Raw genomic sequence first — 10,489 nt, 5'->3', positions numbered from 1 at the left:
TTTTAAAGGGAATGAGAGGTGACGCTCTGATTGGCTTATTGAATGATACGCCCAAAACACACCCATGACTAATTCACAGAGTAAGTCCAACCCTTTTAGACTCTCCGCCATGGCGCACAGTCTAAAAACGCGCTGTCTAACTAGCAAGTGACTGGGAAACGCCCATGCGCCGCACGCCTGGCGCTTCGCGTTTTAGACCATCTAAATAGGGCCCATAGACAGAAAGAACATCTCTCCTGCAGACAAATTGCATTATTTGATAAAGTATATATGAGGTCCAGCTCAAAAGACACTCAATGGTATCTTTTACAGAAATTATGATGAAACTTACAAAGATGCATGGAACTCTCTCTACCCAAGGTTTGGTCAGCCATTCGTGATACAGAGGGCATTCAGCATCAGTCAAAAGATGCTGAGGGATTCAGAGCATTTACTAATTTTTTGCATGCATGTCAGGAAGCCATGCCACATGTTAAACGCCTTGATATTTTGAATGAATTCGAAGAAAATCAGAAATTGGTCCAGAAGTTACCTGACTGGGCAGCATCACAGTGGAACCGCCAAGTTACCCAAGTTATGAAAGACATGCAAAAATTTCCAGACTTTCAGGATTTTGTGGCCTTCATGTTGATGGAGGCAGAGAATGCCTATAATCCAATAACCTCCTTTCAAGCCCTCCGGTCATCAGAATCACCTACAGCGAAAGGCTGTCTTAAAGAAAAGAAGACTAAATGCAGTGTTCTCCATACACAGACAGCTACAGAGACTTAAACTCCAGTGCAGTCAAAGACAGGTTTAAAGCCACCGTGTATGTTATGTCAAGACAGTAGACATCGGCTGCATAGCTGTCCTGAGATTAAAGGGAAGTCTCTGGATGAAAGAAGGAAATATGTGAAAGAAAAAAAACTGTGCTATGCTTGAAGCCAGGCCATAGCGCAAAGGATTGCCGTCATAGACCACAGTTAGAGTGTGAAGTTGGACTTTTAATAGGCTACAATTGCTCAAGGGCACTGGCACCACGGCAGGCAATTGTGGGAGGAGATAATGAACCCTATGCAGTTTGCACAGATCTAGGATGGAGTGTTGTAGGCTGGTCATCACCTCATCTCGACTCATCAAGAATCACCAACGTGCCACAGAGTTGCTGTCAGAGAGCTTCCTCCGGCAACTCCGTCAGATGCTATAAAGGTACTTGAGTCTGACTTTAAGGATGCCAGTAAAGATGGCAAAACGGAGTCTCAGGATGACATTCTCTTCCTGAACATGTTAAAGGAAGGTATTCAGAAGAACACTTGTGGCCATTATGAAATGCCACTCCCCTTTAAAGAGAGACCGTACCTCCCTGACAATAAACAACTAGCCATTGTCCGGCTCAGCCACCAGAGAAAGCTGCTGAAGGATAAGAACTACAAAGAGCATAATGTGAAGTTCATGAATGAGGTCATTAAAAAGGATGACGCAGAGGAAGTTTATGATGAGGGGAAGGAAGGAAAAAAAAAAAGGTATATCCCTCTCCACGGAGTGTATCACGAGGTGCAAGGGAACTAGCCTAAGTGACCACCCACTGATGGGCCCAGATCTGTTTAATAATCTGAATGGTGTTCTCATCAGATTCAGGCAGCACCATATTGCACTGATGTGTGATCTCGAAAGGATGTTTCACCAGTTCCATGTGTGTGAAGCTGAAAGAGACTACCTACGCTTCTCCTGGTGGAAGAATGGAGACCTGACTGCAAAGCCACAGGACTTCTGCATGAAGGTACATCTCTCTGGGGATGCATCATTGCCTGGATGCGCCAACTATGGATTGAAACATCTCGCAAAGGAAAGCAAGAGCCTGTTCCCCCTCGGCTCACAGTTCATTATGAGCAAGTTTTATGTTGATGACGGTGCAGATTAAATTATTTAGCTAGCAAAGGAAGCTCAGAAGCTCTGTGCCATGGGTGGTTTGAGACTGCACAAGTTTGCATCTAACAACAAATCAGTGCGAGAGAGTATATCCCTATCTGAATGTGCTAATGAAGTAACCACTCTTACTTCGCCTTTGACAGTTCTATATTGGGGCGAGCTTTAGGAATCCATTGGCCTATTGAATCTGACACCTTCAGATTTCGGATCTTCCTCAAAGAACAGCCAGCAACACGTCATGGCATACTGTCCACAGTTACCTCCCCTTTACGACCCACTTGGGTTTGTTGAATCCTTCCTGCTCATCGGCAAAAAGGTGCTTCAGGAAATGTGTTGGCATGGCACAGGCTGGGATGACCCTCTCCTTAGTCATCTGCAACCAGTGTGGGATTGCTGGAAGGATGATCTTACAAATTTGTAAGTGTGAGTGTCCATCTTTTGGGTCTTTTAAAGTGCAACTTAAAAATTGGGTCCTAGACAATCAAACCTGTGAGCATTCTTAATCTGGCTTGTCTTTTGTATGTGTGTTGTTATTTATTGTCTTTTGTATGTGTGTTGTTATTTATATGTGTGTGTATGTGTACATGAACTTGTAGGTATTTAGGCATGTTTGTACATGTACACTGTTTTACATTGGTCTTTTGTATTGTAATGTGCTGACCGTTTTTTATGTTTATTGTTTTGGGACTGCGGATGAAATTTAGCATGCATGCTAACTCTGGCATATTTACATTACATCATGTACGTACTGTTCATTAATATGCACTGTCCCGACAAAATAAACCAATAAATGAAAAAATGAAATTTAGAGAAAATCAGCATACCCCCTTACTATGCTCCAGCTGAGTCTGGACATGTCTTGAAACACTTCTCTGATGTAAGCACATATGGCTATGGACAATGTTCGTACTAGAGACATGTGAATACTGCCAGATATTAATATATACTTTCAACATATTGGACCACAGTAGCCAGAACTATAACTATAATATTATTACTTTCATTAATGTTGTTGTAAGCTACTGTCATTACCGTCTGTCCTGCATCTCTCTCTCTCTCTCTCTCTCTCTCTCTCTGTCTCATTGTGTCATACGGATTACTGTTAATTTATTATGTTGATCTGTTCTGTACGACATCTATTGCACGTCTGTCCGTCCTGGAAGAGGGATCCCTCCTCAGTTGCTCTTCCTGAGGTTTCTACTGTGTTTTCCCCCCGTTAAAGGTTTTTTTTGGGGGAATTTTTCCTTATCCGCTATGAGGGTCTAAAGGACAGAGGGATGTTGTATGCTGGAAAGCCCTGTGAGGCAAATTGTGATTTGTGATATTGGGCTTTATAAATAAAATTGATTGATTGATTGATTGATTGATGTGAATGAGGATGGAATGGTGCATTATGCACCACCCTGGAGGAGGAACTTTGTCTCACAGACATTGATGACTACTTTTGGACTGACTCTTTGGGGGTACATCAACAACGAGGTACGTCGTTTCCACACCTTTGTGTCAAATAGGATACAGAAGATACGTCTCAGCACAACTCCTCAGCAGTGGAGATATGTCCCTGCTGACAAAAACCCTGCAGACCTCACCTCAAGAGGTTCAAGTGCAAGTGAGCTTCTCACATCGAACTGGTTTATGGGACCTCTGTTCTTATGGGATAAAGAAATACCTCCAGCTGCAGATGTTAGGTTCAGACACTAAATGTACAGACTATGGAGCAAGAAAGTCTCTCAGACCGCTTGTCAACATTTTCTTCATGGTATAAAGTTACTCAAGCTGTTGCACATCTCCTTTGTCGTGCCAGGGGTGACAAGTCAACAGATCTTTGCACTGCTCAAGCACTGTTGAGCGAGAGGATGCACATCGCATTATCTTAAGGACTTACAAAGACAAGTGTATCAAGAAGAGATCAAGTTGCCCAGTAAGGGAGCTTGACGTTCATCTCGGAGTAAACTATACCAGTTGGATGCTTCTTGACCAAGATGGAATCCTCAAGGTGGGAGGAAGACTGAAAAATGCATCTCTCCCTACACTGCAAAAACATCCAGTGATAATTCCAAATGATCATCACATTACCAAGATAATAATATCTCGAAATCATGAGCAAGCAAGACATCAAGGAGAGGGTCTTAATTAATGAGATTGGATCAAATGGATACTGGATTCCAGCAATGAACAGAGCTGTTTCTGCATATATATCAATGTGTCAAATGTTGGAAACTCAGGAGATATGCAGAAGAACAGAGAATGGCTGATCTGCCATCAGAGCATGTAGATCAATCGCTACCATTTAACTATTGTGGAATGGATTGTTTTGGTCCATTTCCCACCAAACAGGGGCACGAGGTGCACAAGAGATACGGCCTCCATTTCACATACCTTTGCTGTCGAGCTATCCACATTGAAATGCTGGACGACATGTCAACAGATTCCTTTATCAATGGCCTTCCTTGTTTCATCGCCATCAGAGGACGTCAGATCAAATGTGACCAAGGAACAAATTTTATTGGAGCTAAAAATGAATTGAGGGAAGCTCTAAAGCAAGTTGATGATAAACGTTTGACTGCATTTTTAGCTAAAGGGCTGTGTGACTTTGACTTTAACACCCCCCACTCCAGCCTTTCAGGAAGTGTATGGGAGAGACACATCGGAACAGTAAGGAATGTTCTTCGTTCCACTCTCTCACTGTCATCAGGCAGGCTGGACGATGCCTCTCTGTACGTAGCATGTACGTTGAAAAAGAGAATCAGACCTAGCACCGACCCCTGAGGCACCCCACAGTGGACGTCTGTTGCACCAGACCTAGCGTCGGCAATACCCACACAGAAACGCTTGTCTGTTAGGTATGACCTGAACCATTGTAGAGCACTTTATCTTAATATCCTTTCAGACGTGAAATTTTGTCATAATTAGTGACTGAAAATTCTTGAATTATGGCCAAAAATGTTTTGAGTGGTCACAGTGACCTTGACCTTTGGTGACCAAATTCTAATCAGTTCATTCTAAAGTTCAAGTGGATGTTTGTGCTGAATTTCAGGAAACTCCCTCAAGGCCTTCTTCAGATATCAGTTTCACGAGAATGGGAAGGATGTAAGGTCACAGTGACCTTGACCTTTGACCACCAAATTATAATCACTTCTTTGCTGAGTCCAAGTGAATGTTTGTGTCAAATTTAAAGAAATTCCCTCAAGGTGTTCTTGAGATGTAGTCTCTTACACAGACACCGATGATGTCAGCACGCTGGCTGACTCTGATGTGATTGGATCCAAATCCGTGTACTTCCGTACTTCCTCGACCAACGGCTGATTAGCTTTGCCTTACACCCTCCTACACCGGAACTGCTGTTCCCCGATGCCGAACAAACCTGAACGAATCCACATCACAGTACTATGCACCAGTAACCTGCTCTCTGTGTTTCTGGTACATCTCTGTTACACGTAACACACATGCCGTACTTATGGCAATGCCGTCACGTGGTCTGGATATCCCCGCTCATTTCTATTACAAAATGAAAGACGAATGTCCCCAGACTCCCATTCCGAAGTAAGGGAGGCTGGTCACGCGAGAGTACTTGAGATGTAGCCACGAGAATGCGACAGATGACAATGATCTTGACCTTTGACAACCAAATTCTTATCAGTTCATATGCAACTCAAAGTGGATGTTTGTGCCAATTTTGCAAGAAATTCCCACAAGGTGTTCTTGAGATATCATGTTCACAAGAATGACACTGATGCAAGGTCACCGTGACCTTGACTTTTGACCACCAAAATCTAAACAGTTCATCATTAAGTCAAATTAAACATTTGTGCAAAATTTGAAGAACATTCATTAGGCATTCTTTAGATACCATGTTTACGAGAATGGGACTGATGGATGAACAGACAGACAGCCTGAAAACTTAATGCCTCTGGCCATGGCTATTGCCAGTGCTGAGGCATAAAAATCAAGAGGCCCAACAATGCTTGGCAGAGAGTGAATACCTTTCCTGAGGAGGACAGACAGGGGCTGTCAGAGGGATTGTCCAAGGTCACAGAGCTGGAGGAGTGAGGGTCATCCGAGAGCTGATTTATGGGCAGTGAGGTTTCATCTCTACTGTTGGCTTTCTTCTGTTGCAGATTTGGGGTTGCTGGCATCCTACAAGGCCTGAGGGAAATTGGTACAATGGAGCAGTAGTATGAGTATGAAGTGAAACATGAAAATATAACAAGACTGATTATCCTACATTCTGAAACACCAGCCTGGGCCTTTATTTACCTTAGCTGCAGCGAGAAAATAAGGTCTTCATTTGAAACAAGCTTATATTACTGACAGGTATTTCTGATTTCTCCTGTTCTATATTTAAACTATGTTTTATCATATTGGAGTGTGCTGTTTCCTGATCTAATCTGATTTATTCCAAATGCTTCTATACCGCTTTTTCAAGCACTATTACGCCACTATCGATGAAACTCATCACCCTCACATCTCTCACATCATGGAAGTCCTGGAGAGGTTAGCCTTGGCCCACCACAGACCTTATGTGAACACACCAACTGTGATGCTCTGTGTCTGAACAGGTGGTGAGCAGCAAAGTAGCATCATTCCTCTTCACTCTCTTCACCTCTGACTTTCAACTTTCATCTGTCCTGTCATCTGCAAAAGTTCCCCGACGACTCTGTAGTTGTGGGGTGTATCAGTAGTAGATAGGAGAAGGAGTTTGGAGACATATGCCCCTTTTACACAGCCTGTTAAAGGTGGTGATGCTGTGCCGTTATTGCGCCTCACTGCTCTGTATAAAAGTTATGAACACAGAGTGGGGGGACAGATTTGTTCTACATGTACCTTTAAGCCAGAAAAACAGAAGCCCCTTTTACACTGCTAGATTTTCTGTGAATGTTGGGCCGATTTGCTGGCCAGCTGTGAGCGTTTATACACACAGAGGCGGAAAGGCAAGTTGATCCGAGGCGCCCAATTTTCCGCCTCTTAGGGTAGTCATATTGGCAGAACCCTTTAAGTTTAAACAGACCGAGGCGGCCTTCTGCAACAGGAGGGGTTGTTGAAGACTTGTGGCAGGAGCTGTTGATGACGCCGCACGTGCGAGCCACTGGCAGTCAAGGCCGGATTAACCATAAGGGCAACAGGGCAATTGCCCAGGGGCCCAAGACTTTTAAAGGGCCCAGGGCAGGGAGAGTAAAATATCTTACAGTCTTTGGTTAGATCTCACTTTTTGTTACCTGTCTGCTGGTGCTGCTGTACCTTTTAACACACCACCCTGTGAGCTGACTGGCCCTCCTCTCATTGGTCAGGCTGAGCGAGGCGGGTCAAAGGTAATGCCAATCAACGTGTTGACATTGACGCGGGTGACGTTGTCAAGGATACCACCAGCTTTCGTTCAAAAAATTTTAAAATGGAGAAGCCAGGAGGGCAGCTAAGCGGGAGCGCCAAACGAAATTAAAAAAGGACAGAGACATAAGAAAGGCAGAGAATTTAAAATAATATAGGTCGTTTCTTCACTTCTGTTACCAACTGCTCTGCAAAGACATCTACCAACAGCGAAGGAAGCTCAGCTCGTGATGATATTTCTTCGCTGGCAGTCGGACCAGCTAACGTGGATTGCTCAGCTAACGTTAAAGCTAGTGATGACATTTCTTTACCACCAGCTGTCGGAACAGCTAACATTAGCGCTGCTAACGTTAGCAGCCAGGACAGCAAGAAGTCCCCAGCAGCAGCAGCTTGCAATGGCGGCCTGGACCCAGCTGCACCTGCAACTGCGACAATTAGCGCTGCTAACGTTAGCAGTCTGGATGGGTTGCGGTCACCTGGGACTGCGAGCAGACTCCGCGCCTCCACACTGACGCTGCCCGGAGATCCTGCACTGTGGGGACCCTTTACAGAGCTGTTACGAGAGGAGGCAATCGACCGAGGGCCTGCAGCCTTCCAGAACCGGGCTTCCAAATATCCTGCGGGATCAGTGAGGGAGTCTGGCATTGGGTCTAGGACACGCTCTCTCACCAACGACTTACTTAATTGCCGTCTCCAAAACAACCAAATTGTGCCAAGGGAATGACTACTTTAATCACCATCGACTGGTTCAATTTACTGCTATGCCTGCAAACTCCTGTCTTCGCAGAGGCATGCATTTAGCAGCGGATTTTGTGATTTCTTTATCGCACAGGTGTAAAAACATGGGCAGGGTGGACGCTTCCCTTGCCCGACAGTGTGCGGCAGAACAACAGTATTGGAAAGAAGTCCTTAGACGTGTGGTCGCTGTCATTAAGTTTTTGGGAGCAAGAGGATTACCACTCCGAGGCGACAACGAACTGCTGCGCTCGGTGCATAACGTAAACTATTTGGGTCTGCTTGAACTGATAGCAGAGTTTGATCCCTTTTTAAAGGAGCACATTGAGAAGCATGGCAATAAGGGTAGAGGTAAGCCCTCCTATTTGTCCTCAACTGTGAAGAATACATTTCATTAATGGGTGAGAAAACTAAGCAAGTGATAGCAGAGGAAATCAGACAGGCTAAATATTTCTCTGTAATCATTGACTCAATGCCAGATTTAGCACACGCAGACCAACTCACGTTTGTTTTTCGTTTTGTCAGTAGAGATGGAAGAGTAGTGGAGAGATTTATCGGGTTTGAGCCCCTCCACAGCCACACAGGCATAAGCCTGGCTGAATCTGTGATTAAAATGGTTAGAGACTTGGGGTTGGACGTATACTTGAATCTAAGTATAGGAGATAAACATATAGAACAAAAGACGGAGGTAAAGTTATTAGGATTAATTATTGATGACAGAATGTTGTGGAACAGTTACATTGATCAGAGGGTGATAAAGATGAGCAGAGGCATGGCAGTATTAAGACACTGTAAGAACTTTATGCCAAGCTACCTGATCAAACAACTAATTTAGGCGCTAGTTCTATCGGATTTAGATTACGGTGCAGTCATCTGGTCCAATACAACACAAAGTAATTTGCACAAGCTACAAGTAGCCCAAAATAAAGCAGCTCGTATAGCTCTGAATTGTCCATATAGAACGAGTGGCATATCAATGCATAATCAACTCATCTGGTTAAATGTTAAAAGTAAGTTACATTACTCACTTGTGTCCTTCATTAAAAATATTATTATAAATAAAATCCCAGAAGTACTCTATAATAAATTAACATTCTTTTCTGATGAACATCAGTACTGTACTCGGCAGGCATCAGAGGGTCGATTTCGGCTGCCTCCGTGCAGAACAAATGTAATAAAAGGAACGGTTCACTACAGAGCAATGGTGGCATGGAATTTATTACCAACTTTTTTAAGTTCAAATAGTAACAGAAGCTGCTTTAACAAAAAATTAAAAATATATTTATTTACATATGGGATACCTTGAAGACAATGGTGTTAAGTGCTTCTCACTGGGAATTGAGTTATCTTGTGATCCCTAAAGGCAAGGAGAGTTCTGTTTTTGTCTCTCCACTTTTCTTTCTGACTTTTCATTTATGTATTGATTTATTTTTTCTTCAACCAAGAAGTAAATAATAGAGCTACTGTATGTATGTATGTATGTATGTACGTATGTATGTATGTATGTATGAAAGGATTGTTAGTATGAATGTTATGGAAGTGTATTGTCTGTGTCTAAGATGAAAATATTGTTTGAAAATGTAATATGAGGACCCCAGGAAGAATAGCTACTGCATATTTGCTGTATCTAATGGTGGATCAAATAAACAAACAAACAAACAAACAAACAAACAAACGATAATGCCAGCAACATGTCTGGCAAACACAACGGGCTCCAGGCTCAATTAAAAAAAGAAAACCCACTAATCCATTACACACCGTGTGCTGCCCATTCATTGAACCTTGTAGGTGTCAACAGCATTGATAATTGCTGTGAGGAAGTTAACTCTTTTTTTGACCTGTTACAGTCTCTGTATACATTTTGTAGCGCCTCAACCCATCGCTGGAACACAGTTTTCCATAAGAGCAACAATTACATTAGCCACACACTAAAATCTCTCTGCAGTACTAGGTGGAGTTGTAGAGTAGACTTCACAAAAGTTCTCAATGACAATTACCAGGCAATTAGAGATACACTGGCCAAAATAGCCTCGGACTGTGATGAGAAAACCCAAACCAAACGCGACGCTGCTGCACTAGTCTCTAAACTTGATAAACTTGAGACAGTAATAATAACTATTTTGTGGGACAGGGTACTGGGTAGGTTTAAGGCAACAAGTAATCAACTAAAAAAAAGTGACATGGATTTAGCTACTGCTCTTGGTCTTTTGCAGTCATTGCAATTGTATGTTGGCTCTTTACGAGACCAGTTTGCAGAGCTCAAAGAATCAGCATGCTCTGTCAGTGTTACACAGGATTACCAATTCGACATTCGACATGTGAGAAAAAGAAAGCGATTTGCAGACGAGTCTGATGATGACAGCGACGTAACTCTTACTGATAGTAGTCAGAGATTTAAGGCTGAAACATAATATGTCATTATTGACAGACTCAGTTCATGCCTATCCAAACGGATCAATGCCTACACAGATGTGTCTGAACTTTTTGGCGTTTTATTTGAGAGGGACTGTGGTGATTGTGA

The 10,489-nt window shown here is 43.1% G+C and overlaps 1 protein-coding gene across 1 annotated transcript in view; it reads right to left on the bottom strand.

The window, feature by feature from the left end:
- LOC126395338 (3'-5' RNA helicase YTHDC2-like) overlaps positions 1-6,076 on the bottom strand; it is a 28,352-nt gene extending 22,276 nt beyond the window's left edge. The window contains exon 1 of the mRNA XM_050052743.1: positions 5,892-6,076. Coding sequence (XP_049908700.1) covers positions 5,892-6,044 — 153 coding nt within the window. The 5' untranslated portion in view covers positions 6,045-6,076. The remainder of the gene's footprint in view (positions 1-5,891) is intronic.
- Between the last annotated feature and the right edge of the window lie 4,413 nt (positions 6,077-10,489).

Source organism: Epinephelus moara, chromosome 9, assembly GCF_006386435.1.
Source record: "Epinephelus moara isolate mb chromosome 9, YSFRI_EMoa_1.0, whole genome shotgun sequence".
Taxonomy (NCBI): Eukaryota; Metazoa; Chordata; class Actinopteri; order Perciformes; family Serranidae; genus Epinephelus; species Epinephelus moara.
Note: the sequence above shows the minus strand (reverse complement) of the source record. Positions and strands in the feature narration are given on the sequence as shown.